General features: G+C 30.8%; 2 protein-coding genes across 7 annotated transcripts in view; both read left to right on the top strand.

The window, feature by feature from the left end:
- The window catches only part of LOC123271743 (glutamate receptor ionotropic, kainate 1-like), a 188,438-nt gene that overhangs the window by 79,309 nt on the left and 91,648 nt on the right, over nucleotides 1-17,481 (top strand). The gene's annotated exons all lie outside the window — the stretch shown is intronic.
- LOC123271999 lies at nucleotides 1,747-5,762 on the top strand. The gene is made up of 3 exons (XM_044738570.1): nucleotides 1,747-2,412; nucleotides 2,714-3,644; nucleotides 5,456-5,762. The coding sequence occupies exons 1-2, from the start codon at nucleotides 2,163-2,165 to the stop codon at nucleotides 3,640-3,642; spliced, it is 1,179 nt and encodes a 392-aa protein (XP_044594505.1). The 5' UTR covers nucleotides 1,747-2,162; the 3' UTR covers nucleotides 3,643-3,644; nucleotides 5,456-5,762.

Here is a 17,481-nt window from a genome sequence, read left to right as displayed (position 1 = left end):
TGAAATATATTTTTATGATAATCATTATTGATTCTAACATTCTTATCGTTTTTAGTAGATTTTATAAAAATCTAACTATTGCAGCCGTCCTCATGGCGCAACTTTTAAAAAATTTAGCCATTTTCTGACTTAGTTTGTCGAGCTGAGTCAGAAAAAAGTTTGGAAAATCCAAAAGTGCACGCCTCATAACGCTCATTCATTTTTTAAGAAAAAATAAATTGTGTAACTGATAAAAAAAAAGAAAATTATAATTAAGTAATTTCTTACAGAGTAATTTTTTTTTTAAATATCAGCGCCCTTTTTTCTTGTTATATGCGCACGCAGTCTAAAAAAATCTAGCTTTATCAAGTGGCGCCATATTTTTCACGTGACAAATAAGAAAAATTCGTTTGTCTTTGTACGGTTATATCGTAATAAATTTTAATAAAAATTCAATTTAAAAAAAAAAATACGTAAATTAGGCTACTGATATGAAATACGGACCCAGTTCATCGCATTCGTAAACTAATAAAAAAAGTCCGGTCTTGAAATACCAATTTGTTCGGGAGTAATCATTGGTACATCCAAAATGGGGTGACATCCGGACGTCCACGTAAAATTTTTTTCAAAACGTTTTTTTTTCAAAATAGCTACATGAAATGATTTTAGAAAGTAAAAGATGGTTTAATTTAAGTGTTTTCTCCGTGTACATCTATTTATATTATTGTATAAGTGTAATATGGTTGTGATAGAGACATTTAAAGATCACAAAATTGCTTGACCTTGACGAGTCGAGTATAAAGCACAACCTCACGCGCTTCGCGCTATGAGGCGTGCAATATATATAGTTCAAAAGTTTATATATGTATGTATTTATATGTATATATATATATATATATATATATATATACTATATATATATATATATATATATTTATACGATATAACGCGGCTTGTCAGCACGATAGCGTTTTCAATTTATGACCGATTCTTCTCAAACTCAGAATGCTTTATCTATCGATCAAGACCAAGGTTAAGTTCGAAGATGAGCTTAATCGGGCGAGTAATTTGGAAATGACAGGATTTTGAAATTTTGAAAATCGTAAAAATTGATGTTTTTACTACTTCAACTGTATAATTACTGAACTAGACAAGATATTGAAATTCGGTAAAATACATCGTAAAGCTCTTTTAATAAGCTTCAATTTTCACTACTTAGAAGTAGTACTAGCCTCAATATTACTCCTTTTAGAGTTCGTTTAATGAAACAGTTTTACTGTTGCAGCCGTTTTAGAATTATTGTCTACATCATAGCTTAATCATGATGTAAATTCAATAATTACGATATTGATCAGTCTTTCGTGTAATGTTTTCGGGTAGGTTGTCAGTAAATATGTCACAAATTAGTTCTAACCATTGTTTTCTTCAACTAAAATTTTATCCGGTTGCAAAATTCTGATTAACTTGAAAACTGTTGTTTCTAAGCAGTTACTTAAAATTTGGACTTTTATAATTCAAATCTTATAATCTGTGCAATTCTTTGGTAAATATTTGAGAAACTTTTTCTTCACAAGATAATTTTTTTTCCAAAATTTCTTGTAAATAGTTTTAAATTTATTATTGAATTTTGTTTTTAATTCATGAATTAAGTTATACATTATCAGTGTTATTATATTATTTTATTAAAAATCAATTTTTCTTATTTGAAAAATCTACTTCCATTTCGGCTGCCGAATGGCCTTTTTTTTATTTTACGAACAACTGATATCGCCGGACATGAAAGTAGTAGATAATAGCAATTATTACATTGCAGCCAAAGTAACGCAATAAAAGTTAAGATCTGATTTCAAATTATAACTCAGCGATGCAGTCTTTTTGATTATTCTTCTGTTTGTTCAGTTTTAAAGATTACTGTTATCGGTGTTATGATAAGATCGCTTTAACATTATAATTGTAATTATACATCGTCACTCGCCCTCAAGATTACATATGTAGTCCCACTACTTCTATGGGTTAAGTCCACGATTTTAAAGCTATCAAGTTGAAATTTACCGGCTGATGTGCACTAGCGCCACCCGCCGGTCTTGTTCGCCATAACATTATTTCGTGCGGAATAAGTTACACGTGAAAGCTATTTATCATATCAATTATTGCTTAATTTTCAATACAAGTTTAATTATAATATGTCTAAACACAAGAAAAAGTCTTCGTCACGCGAAAGGGAACGAGGCGAAAAAAGAAAATCCTCGTCTCGCGACAAGGATTACGAAATTTTGAAGAAAAGATGCAGACAGCTAGAGAAAGAGCTGAGTGAGAAATCAACGCGTCCATCCAATGGCGACCAAAATGTCACAAAAAATGAGGAAAATAAAGAAGGCGAGGAGGAGGTAGTCATCGTAAATGTTGCACCGTTGGATCTTTCGAAAAATAACAGTAAGTTAATTAATTAAATAAATTCAAAAAAAAAAAAAAAAAAAAAATAAATCACATATGCACACTCATACACATACGTGTGGTTGAGGTTATGCGAGACATAACACAATGACCACTAAACATGACAGTCGAACATATACGAGAGATATGTCAATGACTGATCTATTTTCTCAGTTGAGCTTACACGAGAGGTAAGACAAAGCTGAATTATTGCAAAAAATTTGTAATCAAGTCTAATGACGTAAAAAAAAAAAAAAAAAAAAAAATTAATTTCGAAAAGTAACTAGTGCTTTTGTTGTAGGCACTGAAGGTCCCACAGCACCCAAGCCTGCTGAGAGTCGTCCAGTACTGGCAGAAATTTCTCCCAACGTGAAAGAAGCAGCAGCAAAAGCGGCTGAGTTGTCGAATAATACGGTGATGACCTCAGACTCAAAAAATCAGAATTCAGTGGCATCGAGTGAACAAGAGACTCTTGAGGAAGAGGTATTAAAAATTATTGGTAAAGACCCAGACAATAAACAAGGTGATTTAGTGTTGTCACCTCATATTACGTCAAGATGGAACAATTGGCTCAAGACAGGTCAACAAAAAGAGGTTAAGGATGCTCTGCTACTAAAGTATCCACGAACAGGAGAATGCTACTTAGAGGCTCCCACCCTTAATCCTGAAATTAAAGCTTCGTTGAACGACGGAGCTTTAAAAAGAAATAAATATTTCTCTATTACGCAAAACCTTGCCGGTTCTGCTTTATCGGCATTGAGTCTTGTTATTGACCCTTTGCTTCGGCAGAAAAAAGATATTGACTCCAAAAAGATGTTAGAACAATTATGGGAGGCATCTCAACTATTAATTGAGATACATCGAGGTCAAACTATTGCCAGAAAAGCTTGCATCCTGCCAAGTCTGGAAAAACCGATTGCTAGTATGCTGGAAAGAATTGAAACAGACAAGTCATTGTTTGGAGACAAGCTGGGTGAAAAGATCAAGGAGTCAAAACTGGTTACAAAAATAAGCCAAGAAATAAAGGTTCAATCATCTCAAAAGAAGTCTGGGGTACACTCCAATAATTTAAACTTATCAGGCCCGTCTGCATCACGATCGACGACTCAGTCGGGCCAGAAGAAGACCTATCAGGCCCCGAAGTCGTCATACTACAATCATCGGCCGAAGCCCTCTTCTGCAGCGAAGCAGAAGAACCAATACCACAACAAGGTGTGGAACCGCAAGTAAAGGTAAAGAAGGTAGCTGGTCGACTTAAAGATTTTTATAAACAATGGACCACAATTACCTCAGATAGGTTTATTCTTGATTGTATAAGAGGATACCTATTACCTTTCGTTAGGGAAGTTAAACAGGATCACCCTGTTATTAAATATAATTGGTCGTTTGCAGAAATGCAAGCAATCCAAATATAATTAGATCGATTACTAGAGATAGGTGCCATAGAGGTTTGCGAACCAGTTGAGGGACAATTTATCTCCTCATTCTTTCTCGTCCCAAAACCGGATGGCTCTAATAGATTTATTATAAATTTGAAAGATTTAAATGATTTTTTAGACCCAGATCACTTCAAAATGGAGGATATTCGCTCTGTATGTAAGTTTATCTGGAAAAATTGCTTTATGGGATCGATTGACATAAAAGATGCTTACTTCTTAATTCCTGTTCACCCAAGTCACAGAAAATATTTACGGTTCTTTTTTAATAGAGTTCTTTACGAGTTTACATGCCTTCCTTTTGGGCTAAGTACAAGCCCGCAGCTATTTACAAAGGTTATGAAACCAGTGGTCAACTATTTGAGGTCCAGGAAGTATCTGTCAGTTATTTATCTCGATGATATCCTCTGCATTGATGATGGTCCCCAATCGTGTCAAGAAAACATTGAGGCTACAAAAAATTTGTTGCTGTCTCTGGGGTTTCTTATCAACTGGGAAAAAAGTGTCCTCACTCCAACTGAGAAATGTAAATACTTGGGGTTCATAGTGGATTCTCGTAATTTTGCTCTCGAGCTGACGCTGAAGAAACGAGAATCTCTAATCAATCGAGTTTTGAAAATAAAGAAACAGCAGTCCTTGTCAGTCAGGGATTTTGCCCAGGTAATTGGATCATTGGTAGCTGCTTGTCCAGCGATTGAATATGGACCATTACATTGTAAATCTCTAGAAAGAGCTAAATCTGAGGCTTTAGCTAATAACAATAATAACTTCGACAATAAAATGACTATACCAAGCTTTGTCATAGAGGATTTGAACTGGTGGCTCAAAAACCTGCTGGTATCTTCTCGTAAAGTTCGGTCAGGCAATTTTAAACTTGAAATATTCTCCGATGCGTCCTTGACCGGTTGGGGTATTTTCTGTGCGGGTCAGAAAGCCCATGGACTTTGGAAGGAGGATGAGCAGAAGTTACACATCAATTCATTAGAACTGATGGCAGCTTTTATTGGTTTAAAATGCTTCGCAGCAGAGCTCAAAGATTGTGAAATATTATTGCGTGTTGATAATTCAACGGCTAAAGCCTACATAAATAAGATGGGTGGTACTCAATTTCCACATTTGCATAGGTTGGCGTGTGAAATTTGGAATTGGTGCGAAGCTAGGATGATTTGGGTTCATGCAGCTTATATTCCATCCAAGGAAAACGATGTAGCTGATGAACAATCTAGGTTAAAAAATATAGATACCGAATGGGAACTAGCGGATTATGCCTTTCGAAAAATTATCTCGCATTTTGGTACCCCTGAGATTGACTTATTTGCTTCAAGAGCTAATACTAAATGTAAGATTTATTGTTCTTGGGAAAGAGACCCGGACGCGAGGACTATAGATTCTTTCACAATCAGTTGGACAAATATAAAATTTTACGCGTTTCCTCCATTTGCAATTTTAAATAGGGTACTCCAAAAAATAATCAAAGATAAAGCGTCTGGGGTAATTGTGGTTCCAAGATGGACAGTACAGACATGGTATCCACTGTTTCAAAAGCTTATAGTTGGACAGACAATTACATTTAAGCCTGATAACAAATTATTAATTTCTCCTTTCAGAGATCGACACCACCCGCTTGCCAGGAAACTTACCCTGGTTGCCGCCAAATTGTCAGGAGCTCTTTTTTAAAAAAGAATCTCCCGGAGGCTTCAATGCAGAACTCGATAATATATTACAGTAGGTGTATATTTAGCTAAGGGTAGGATATGTTGTGTCCGATGCAATCTCTCAGGTTAGCTTCCTCTGTTGATCCTTCTGTCTACTTAATACGGAAGGATTAGTCCTCAACACGTCACAAATTTGTGTATAAAACCACATATGTAGGATGATCGGGAATAGAAAAAAACTCCATTCGGCCACACGCGAAATGGAAGGTAAATTTCATAGAATTAATTATCATCCTGTTCCAATAATAATTTGATACCAATTGACTGCAAAAATTTATAAAATAAAATAATATTTGACACCTGTCATATTTTTACATAGATTTTGATATACATATATAAACTTTCGAACCAATACTATTTTTGAGCCATACTCGACTAGTTAGATGATATTATTACAAAATTCCGACTTAATTTTAAGATGAGGACTGAGAACCAATGCAATAGATAGATTTCAATGAAAATTAGTTTTTATTTGAGTCAATAAGAAATAGATTCACTTAGAATACATCTAAGATAAGCTTATCAATAAGATGAAATTAAGATAATTTATCGTAGATCGCATAATACTAGAGATGCATGAATAGAAATAATGCAATAGTTTATTTTTATTTTCGACTTCCTGCTAAGAATAATTGGAAATTCATGTTCGGGAAGTTATTGGTTATACCCCGTTTTGTGAAAATCGAGTTTTTATCAGATCTCGACGTTTTGAGGTCCTAGGAAGCTTCCCTGACTATTTCCGCGATGGTATATGTGTGTGTGTGTGTGTGTGTGTGTGTGTAGACTTCTTATAACTTTTGAACGATTCGACCGATTGGATCGAGATAGGTGATGATCCAGAGAGTATCATTGCCATTAAATTTCGTAAAAATTTGAATCGATTCGGTTCGCTAGATTTTGAGAAATCTCAAAAATAAAATTTTCAAAGAATGGTTTTTTTGGAATAACTTTTAAACGGCTCCACCGATCAATTCCAAAAACGGATCCGCTTTTAAACTTGAAAAACCACGTCGATTGCCACCAGTCCCGTCGAAATCGGTTGATTCGTTCGGGAATTATTGCGAGTATAGCTCTTTTGAGCCCAGGAATCGGCCTCTTCGGAGGTAAGCGAAAGCCTCACCACATATTCTTCGTTCGGGAATTATCGAAAACGAAAAATTTCGAAAAAAAGTGTTTTTTTTTACATAACCGACATTTCTTTTTGGATCGTTTTTGATGAAATAAAATGATTATTAGAGCCTAAAAAATACGTTGATCGCCGCCAAGAACGTAAAAATCGGTTGATTAGTTCGTGAGTTATCGTTGTCGAAAAAATTCGGAAAAAGTGAATTTTTCAAATTTCTCTAAAATTTTCGGGTTGATCAGTTTGTGTTTAAAAGTATGTCATTCATTCAGAAGTTATTGCGGTCTGAAAATTCAAAAAATAGTGTTTTATTAAACTTCTATCATTAAAATCTTAGAACAGCTAACTCTTTGAGCTCGGAGAGCTCGAAATAACTTAGAAATTATATTTTTGAGCTCTTCGAGCTCAAAAATGTCATAAGTGTAATTTTAAGTGCTTAGATATGAAATTAGCGGAAAGTTGCGAGAAGTTTTGGGTCAACCGTTTTGCAGATTTTTTTTTTATTTTTACAATATCTAAAATTATTATTTAATCGATGAGCTATAAACTATCATAGACCATTTAATAACGAAAAAATATTGATTGTTTTTTTAAAATTTCTATCCTGTGATAAGAATCAAATATAAAAGACTATATTTAATGTTCAAGTTTTTATAAAAAAATTTATAACTTAAATATGTATACTGTTGAATCTAGAAAAATTAATATTATTTTTAAAAATTAAAAAAATATACATGAATATAATTGTTAAATTAGAACATATTTGTTACAATTCCAGTGTAGTAAAAGTTCAAAGAATGTAAAAAGATTTTAATGCTAGTCTGATGGCTAAGATCCAAGATTTTGAACTATTGATCAATCAGTACATAAGTTTCAAGGTTAAGTCTGTGTATTTCAATTTCAATCATTGTTGAATTGCTAAGTTGAATTGCTAAGTTGATTAAAGTTAGGATATAGAACAATTAGTAACACATTAGCTTACAAATATTTATAGCTGATAGTTATTAATGCACATTAATAGCAATTAAAACGTTATTAAACATTAGTGTATTAAAATTTTCAACTAACAATACCTATTAATATCTTTAACTTGTCATTTGTTACTAACTATGTTTTGTTTACGCTGATTATTTACGATTGATGTTACAATACAACTTGGTTATATTTCTTTCTTTTTTCTACTTACATGAAATATTTCATATATAGATACACTGAGAAAAAAGTATTTTGATCATCACAATACTTGGTATTTTGATAATCAAAATACCAAGTATTGTGAGTATCAAAATATAAGTCAGTTCAAGACCTATACTCTGCGTAGTAAACTATAATATATGCGCTGTCACTGCCATCGACGTTTTAACACTAACAGTTAGTTTATTTGATTTATGCACTAGTAAAAATAGAATTCAACTAATATTTATTATATTAGCTTGAAAAAAATTTATTATTACACTTTTAATTTTAATTTTAATTTGTTTTAGCTTCATAAGTCGATTGATTTGTGCCAGTAACGTGAGGTTATAAACATCTAATAGTCTGTTACATTGGTATACTGATAATCAGTATACCTAGGTATTGTGAAAATCAGTATACTTATTGTGATAATCAAAATACCACGTATTCTTAGTAGCACAATACCAAGCATTCTGATTATCAAAAAAAATATCCTTAGTAGCAAAATACTTTTTTCTCAGTGTAGAGATATAGATAAAGATATAACTGCCGTAAGAGTGAGTAGATCATCCGATGTAACTTATAACCAGATTGTACTGTACTAAGAATTAGTTTGACAGTGACGTGTGTAAAATGGATCAACTTCATTGACTTAATGAATTATTTAGAAAAATGTACGCAGTAGCAACAATTTAATTTGATTTTTATTAATTATTGTTAATTTTCAGATAATATGCTCGTTTTTTTTATTTTTAACCGAGAATAATCTTTATTATGTTTATTGAAGTCAAGAAATTTCAGTTTTATTTAATCTAAAAATTTTTTAAAGAAAATTTTTGTTAATTATTTTTTATTTGATTTTACATTAATTTTTTTGTATTTGATGCCTACCCCCGACCAGCAGCACTCGCTCCGCTCGTGCCGCAAATGTCGGGGGCAGGCATAAATTTTTTTTCTATGCAGTACATTAAATATTTTACGTACTTTCGACCGGCTATAAAAAAAAATAGTATACACTACATGGGCAGAAGTTTGACAGCTCGGCTACGCCTCGGGCATCATGGCGCGCAGTGCAGAAATCTCCAACTTTCTGCCCTAATAGAGTAATATATTATTTAACTTTAGAGAAATTGATTTTTTTGGGGATAAATAAGGAGTATTAAATGTCTCCGGTTCTTTTTCCCACTTTTATGCTCAACTGCACAAAAACTTTAGATGCTATTCAATGAAAAGCTGTCGAGAAATTACAAAAAAACGAATAGAAAAAGAAATTCCAGTACACCAAGTTTTAAATATAGAAGACAGTGACTTAAAGTTTGATATGTATACATGCTGACAAAAGTTTTAATATTTTCTATAAAATTGAAAAAAATTTGTTAATCGAAATTTCATGTTTAATGATGCAATTTCATCAATAAATAAATAAACAGAGACGTGATGAAAAAATCAAAGCATCGAAAATGTTCGACCAATGTTATATCTTCAATTTCGATAGAATTTAAAATCCATAAGATTATTAAAGAAGATCAAACGAGCAGCTCTAAGAGAAACTTGAATTCCCCTTGAATTCCCAACGAGAAAGTGATGCTATTTCAGAATCTGTACTATTATTGTTCAAGTGAAAGAGCATTCTGAGTAATTAGATTTTAATGTAACGAACAGATTTAACGTGTAATTACTATGATTGAACAAATATCGAGTGGTTTTTAGTACGCTATAGTCACACAAACTTCAATATCAAGAGATAGTCTAATATCTTGTTTTTATCGATTAATAAAACCAAGTATTGTACTCAAGGACTTTATATGAGGACATTGAACTTATTCTAAGGACATTACTTCACGATACATTATTATATTAATTTATACGCGATAACTCGAATTATTTAGACTCTATAACTCGAAAGAAATATTATTTCCTTACGAGGTGTTTGTCGTACATATTTGTATTCTATAACTCAAAGTTCACAAGAAAGATGCGATAAGTCGAAAATACTAAAGTGATGATGTCAACCCCTGAACATTTCTTTTTATAATTCATGGAATTAATTCTCAGTAATATTGTTGAAGAAATTTATTTCCAGAGTAGTTTTGTATTTAGTCGGTTCTTAACTTTCATCGCAAGATGAACAAATTAGGTGCCACGAATCAGAAGCCTTTGTAAGTCAAAGTTTGATCCTTAACAACCTTTATATCTTGAAATACTAGCTAAGTCGAAAACTCAATAATTCGAAATTTTTATTATATTCCTTAAGATTTGAATTATCAAGATTCTACTGTAGTAAGAACCTTTGTACCTTTAATAGCCACGTATTAAGAACTTTTCAAAATTACATTAAAAATAAAAAAAGTATTGGTTAATATCAGTTTTGACTCGAATAGAATTCAGAAAATAATTTTCTAAAATTAATGAATATAATTTAGCGTAAAAATTTTGATAATAGAGTGGAGAAAATGCGAACCCTCTTGAAACGGGAAATTGATTTAATTGTTATGATTAATGAGAGTTATGAAGCTAGCCTGAACTGATATGTCCAAGCATACTCTTTAATATATTTATCTATACCTGGTCGTGATAATTTTAAATCTGAAGAAAAGTTTTGAAAACTTTCGTCTGCAGGCAGTTCATTTCTACCTCAGTGACGGAACATCTTTGAGAAGAGCAAGTCCGTGGCTGCAAAAGCATCTTATTTCCGGTGTTACTCAAACAAAGTCTTTCTGATCTTTTCAAGACAAAACTTTAATTTTTTTTTAACTTACTTGACATCTTGAATTTCCGATAGAAATTTGCTTTTTATTTTCTTTAAACGTATTTTAAACTTACTTAACATACTGATAACTTGAAACTCTTTTGAATGTTTTATCGTTAATTACTTCTGAAATTACGTTTTCTTAAAAAAATGTATCGTAAAAAATCGAGGCTCAGTTTTACAATAATATTCGCGTATGAGTCAATCATAATAGTCAAAAATAAGTAATAAACTTTTTTTACTGAAGACATTTTTGAAATGTAGAGAATTTAAGTTATTTACAAGTATACTCATGTATCCCTAAAATACAGTAGGCGGTGATTCTAAATAATGCCTGTCAGCTCTTAGAGCTAAGTCACGAAAATCGTATTAAAAATACGTACTCTATCCTCAAGCTAAACTCACAGGTGCTTGACACAAGAAAATGTCACTGTTAGTTTGCGAATGCATCGTACTTTCTAGGAGCGCTTCTTTCCCTAGTAGAAATGATCAAGTTTTTACTCGATTAAATCTAGTATCTGGCTAATTTTTTCTCGCATATTCTATAAACTCACATTAAGATGACCCTCTCCACATTCCTTTCTCAATCCTTTCCTACCAATATCCTGTTACGTGAATGTGGAACGCTTCACGTAATAATTACCGTAACTCCTATTCTTTCCCGCTTCACAGCATTATTTATGTTTGTAGCGATCATGTTTAGTAACTGGCTAGTATAATATCTAGCAACTGTCTAGTTACTGGCCAGTTTTACTAGATATCAAATAAAACATGGTGACACTTGTAGATTTGGAGGTTATTTAAAATTAAATATGGATAAGTTTGTTACAATTCAAAATAATAATAACAATATTCAGAAACAGTGTAAATAATTAAAAAAAATTGAGTATTTCAATATAAAAATAATTTGTAATATATTTAAAAAAATGGATGAAATTTAATAAATTGACATAATAACCGAATTACAGTTGTGGGCAATCAAAACAAATACTTCAGACTGTCATCTAGATGAATTATTAAAAATTTTACGAGGAGTCCCTCGCGGTTTTGATAATGCCGTAAAAATACCGTAATTTTTCGGCATTTATGCTCATGCCGTATATTTACCGTTATAATTCGGTAATAATGCGGTTAAACTATAGTTGTTTTGGCCAGTTTTTATACTGTAGTTATCCAGTATATATACTGCACTTATGCTGTACAATTACCAAAAATATACTATACAATTACCGCATTAATGCCCAAATTTTACCCAAAAAATTCCAAATAATTACCGTAATAATACTGTAATTTTGCCGAATATTTTCTGACATAATGGACAATTATTAAAGATTTAGTTTTATTTTTAGTTCACTTCTATGTTAGAAATGAATAAAATGAAAAATTTCAAATTTTGCTTTTTATTCTCCATCGCTACTTTGCAAAAACAAATACTGTTTTTGAATAAAAAATATGTAAGAATATTAGAATATTATTTTTTAATTAGGTATTTAGCGATAATTAATATAAAATAATACATATGTTAAGTAAATATATTCTAATTTTAATTTCAATTTTTAATTTCTTACTTAGAAAATTGCAAATTTTCTAAAATCGAAAAGTTATATTGTTTCACATATATAACTATATTATTTAATTTTAAATATGCTTATCGTAAGATGGACGGTGTGGCTTAATGTATATAGAATAAGCAAAAAAACACTATGGTATAGACCGGGTAGCTCAAATGGTAGAGTAGCCGACATGTTCTCAGGAGGTTCTGGGTTCGAATCCTAGTCCGAGCGTTGTTTAATTTGACACCATTTTTTAAATATGGTTTTAATACAGTCATTTCACATACAGTCATTTTACCGCCTTATTACCGTAAAAATGCCGCATTTTCAGCGTAAATGTATCGCATTTTTACGGTAAATGTTCCGTAATTTTTCGATAAAAAAACTGACCAAAACAACCGAAAAAATGCTGAAAAAATACCGCATTAATACTGTATAATTGCGACATTTTTTCGGGATTTACAAAACCGCTAGGGGTTCTTCCAGATTTGTCAATACGTGCAAAAACACTTTTAAAAATAACTGTTATTTTTATTTTTTTATATTATTAATGTTTTTAGTTTTATATTTAAGAATATAATATAATAAATTAATAACTTCTTTCATAGTTCTTAATACTTTTATAAATGAAACTTTTATATACCAGTTAAATGTTAAATTCATAAATAAATTTTATACTTATTCCGTTTATTAATTATTACTATTTTTATGATTAATATTATTACTCTTTTGAATTGTAACAAACTTATCCATAGTTAATTTTAAATAACCTCAAAATCTACAAGTGTCACCATGTTTTATTTGATGTCTAGTAAAACTGGCTAGTAACTAGACAGTTACTGGATATTATACTAGCCAGTTCCTAGCTTAAGTCTAGTTAAACTAGCCAGTTACTGGCCAGATACTTGATTCCATTTCTACTAGGGTTGTCAAATAGTAAATCATTAAAAGTGGCACAAAATTAAAATATTACACTGAAAAAAAAATTAACTTGATTCAAGAAAGAAATTCTTGAATTAAGAATATAATTTTGAAGAGGGTAATTGTCTTGAATCAAGACGAAAAATTCTTGAATCAAGTAAAATTTCCTTAAATCAAGAAAAACTTCCTTAAATCAAGAATTTTTTTATTCAAATCAAGAATATTGTTCTTCAAAATTATATACTTGATTCAAGAACATTTTTTTTTCTGTGTACGAATCAATTGTAAATTGTAAATAATTTTTACAATGTTATACGCTCTCTGCTCTTGAACCACACTCTTTTTTTATCAAGTCATTTGTCTACTTGGCATGCGAAAAAAAAAGTTTTTTTTTATGAATAAAGAATGTTTTCTACTTTTTAATACGAAAAAGTTTCATACTTTTTCTACATCATCAAAATTTCTTTCATATTCCGTAATTTTTTTCAGCAAAGGGTACGGATATGTTACGCTTTTGTTAAAATTACGTGAAAAATTGAATTTGTTTTGTATTAAAATTTTCTTCGAGATCCCATCAAAGAAACAACTATAAAGTTAAAAAAACTTGATGGATTAAAATTTTTATGTACTGAACTCCATAAAAATTTATTATCAACACAACATAAAAATATTTTTTATCATAAAATCAATAATAGCAATCAATTTCATTTATCCTCTTATTTGAACAGACATAGCTCGTAGTCTACAACGGCCTTTAATAGTTGGAAGGAAGTGGCAGAGAATGGAGAAGTACTGAGTTCTTCAAAAGCTCTCCTGCCAACAAGCGCTTCATTCCTACGCTTTCCATCGTTCTGTTCTGTTATCTTCTTTATCACAAGTGCGTTAAACTATACCTTCAAAGATAATAACAGACACAAATAAATATATTGCTTGGCAAAAAAATTTAACTTATCAAACAATCGTTTTTAATTGTAAGAAAATTAACATGAAAATAATTGACCCTTTATAAAAGGGAAGTTAATAATTAGTAATTACAATTAAATGCAAAGAAAGTGAGTGAAAGCAACAACGAGTATCTCTGAAATAAAATAAGCGTCAAATAGTTGCATAAAATCACCGGCAATCCGCATCACACATATGACAGCGCAATATGTTCGTCGTCTTGGCAACCACAGCGTCGGCGGTTAAAGAGATTAACTTTCCTATTTATCTCGGGACATTTGCCATCAGCTGCGAAAAGTTTTTTACATCTCGACGCTATAAACAAATCCGCCCAACTCCCACACTGGCTCGCATCCACGTCAGTTTTGTTTTTCCGTTTTATTTATTCATTTTATATTTTATTATGTTCTTTTTTTTCCGATTAAACTCTATACTTCTCTTTTGCTAAACTCCGATACATCCATATAGCTTACCCTTTCGATTCTGTTTACATACTTCTCTCCAGTCATAATCCTCTCATAGTATTACACCGGAAAAATTTATAGTTAAATAAAAACAATCCGTACTGGAGTAAAAAAGTTTCATCCATTTAAAATTATCGGTACACTATTTTCACTGTTCCATTAAATAATAGAGTGTTATTCAAATAATCCTTTGCGGTTAACGGATGAATTGACTTTTTAAATCTAACAATCTATTTTTGTTTATTAATAATAAAATAATGTTGTGTTTTAATTTATTTCGGAAACTTCTCAGCAATTTGATAAATAAAAAATTTTTTTTGTGTAAATCAAAAACTTCATAAGTAATAACTTATAGCTTGAAAAACTAAAAAATACGCAGTGAAATAAAATTAATTTTATTGTAAAAAAAATTTGAGGTGCGTTGATATCGATTGTAATAAATAATATCATATTATACCCCTAGGGAAGTAAAGTAAGAAATGTCTCAGATCACAGATAATTGTTGGCCGAGGCGAAGTCGAGGTCAACAAACATGTGATCTGAGGCTTTCTTATTTACTTCCCGAAGAGTGTATACTATTTTTTTCCCCGACGAAGGCGAAAAGCGGCAACTTCGTTTCGCACAGCGGGGCTAAAGTTGACGCTTTACGCCCGGAGGGGAAAAAAATGTATTTTTTTGTCAATCACTCTGTTCTTACTTCAAACTTATTAAAAATCATTCAAAATTATTTTCTATTTTTTTTATATGAAAAAGTAGAATTACAAACAAGAAGCATGAAATTTGGAGGTTTTCATTAATTAGAAGACGGACAACAATTATTGTAACTTATAAACAATGAATGGTTAACCTGCAAAATCAGTTAATTTTTTTAATCTAATGATTCAAGGTAAGACACTAAGATAAATTTGGCACATGTGCAAATTTTCAAATTGATCAAACGTCTTAAAGATGGTAAAAATTATGTTGAAAAATTCCATTATGTATTAGATACGTATACGTTAACCTAATAAATAAATAAGTGAGTTAATAAAAAAAATCTTATGCATTAATCACGCAAGTTAAATTTTTTTAAAAAATGTTGAGAAAAAAAATTTTATTTGACACGCAAAAATTATCCCTCTAACCCTCCAACATTGAAATACTCTTATAAACGACTGAACAAGAGGAGATAGAGTTCCGGGAGTTAAGACATTTTTTGTAGGAAATTTCCGACTCTTTATGAATCCTTTTTCAAATTTCCGCTATCTATTATAGTTTTTTTTGTTAAAAGGGACAAAAGAATTTTTTTTAGCTTAGATTTGTTAATACATATTCCGGCCTTATTCCCTACAATCACAATACCTCTTGATCTTATGAAAAAAAAAATTTAAGGAATAAAAATAAGTGACCATGTAATCACACAATCGACTTTTAGCTAGAAGTTTGAAGTTTATAAGAATTACAGTGGTATTTTAAAGTAATTTCTGAGTGATTATGATTGCCTTAATCATCAGATGTTAAATGACTTAAAGACTTGCGGAAATCTTTTAGATAAATCTTTACTTCAAGTACTCTATCAAAAATACAATACGCCCATCAATACAATAGAAATATGTTCTACAAATCCGCTGATGTCCATTAACGTTCCCTTCTAAATTCAAAGCACTTTGTGCCAAATGAAATGTTTACAACCCAAACATGGAGTAAACCTTTCTACACGGAAAAAAAAATTTCTTTCTGGTAACGTAACTGTAGAGTTACCACAACTATACACAGTTTACAGTTTACTCTCAGAGCTCTACGGGATTGTTCTCAGAGCCAAACGGTATAGTTGGGAGCGCTCTACGTTGCGCAGTAGTGGAGTGCGCTGACATATTTCATAACCTTCTAAAATGACAAACAGAATTATTTCGTTACTCATCCATATTATTAAAAATATATGAGAACAATTACGTTTCTAGTTTATTTATTTAAGGAAATAGGTTTTTTTTTTGTCAAATTGAATTTCGTTAGAACAGTTTTGTATTTACGGTTTTTCAAGGTTCATTTGCAGTGACTGTTAATTTAATTTATCAGTTTAATATATTGTGATAAATAATAAGTTATCGGAAGACATTAAAAAGACTCCATTTAACACAAAATAAAATTTGTTTTCGTTTATTTATTTTTTCTTGTGCATATACGGTAGTGATTTTATGTCCAATATTTATTGATATAATTAAGAAAATAGACGGAGAAAAAAATTTTGCTATAGGAACTCTATAGTAGTTAGTTAGTTGTAAAAAGTTCCAGTAGGTTAACGTATTCTTATAGTAACAATACCGTTTGGCTCCTGCAACTCTACATCGTTGAGCTCTGAGAACTAAACGTTATTTACCTCTCACAACTCTACAGGATCGTTCTGAGACTATAAGAAATTTTTGGAAGTCTGCTTAGTAATTTTTTTTTACGATTTAGCATTGATAATTTAATAAATACATGCGGCAGAATGAATTTATATTCCCAACAATAATTGTATATGACAAATAAGAATAGTATTATAATAGAAATAAAATAATAATAGAACTTATATTACAAATAAAAATTATTTGTTAAATAAAAATATGGTCGTCACAAAATTATCTTATTTTCTTAATTATATCAATAAATATTGGACATAAAATCACTACCGTATATGCACGAGAATAGATAAATAAACGAAAACAAATTTTATTTTGTGTTAAATGGGGTCTTTTTAATGTATTCTGATAACTTATCACTTATCACAATATATTCAACTAATAAATTAAATTAACAGTCACTGCAAATGAACCTTGAAAAACCATAAATACAAAACTGTTCTAACGAAATTCAATTTGACAAAAAAAAAAAACCTATTTCCTTAAATAAATAAATTGGGAACTTAATTGTCCTCATATATTTTTAATAATATAAATTAGTAACAAAATAATTATGTTTGGCATTTTAGAAGGTTATGAAATATGTCAACGCAATCCACTATTCCCGTATGA

Source organism: Cotesia glomerata, linkage group LG1, assembly GCF_020080835.1.
Source record: "Cotesia glomerata isolate CgM1 linkage group LG1, MPM_Cglom_v2.3, whole genome shotgun sequence".
In the NCBI taxonomy this organism is placed as follows: Eukaryota; Metazoa; Arthropoda; class Insecta; order Hymenoptera; family Braconidae; genus Cotesia; species Cotesia glomerata.
This window is presented reverse-complemented; position numbering and strand designations above follow the sequence as displayed.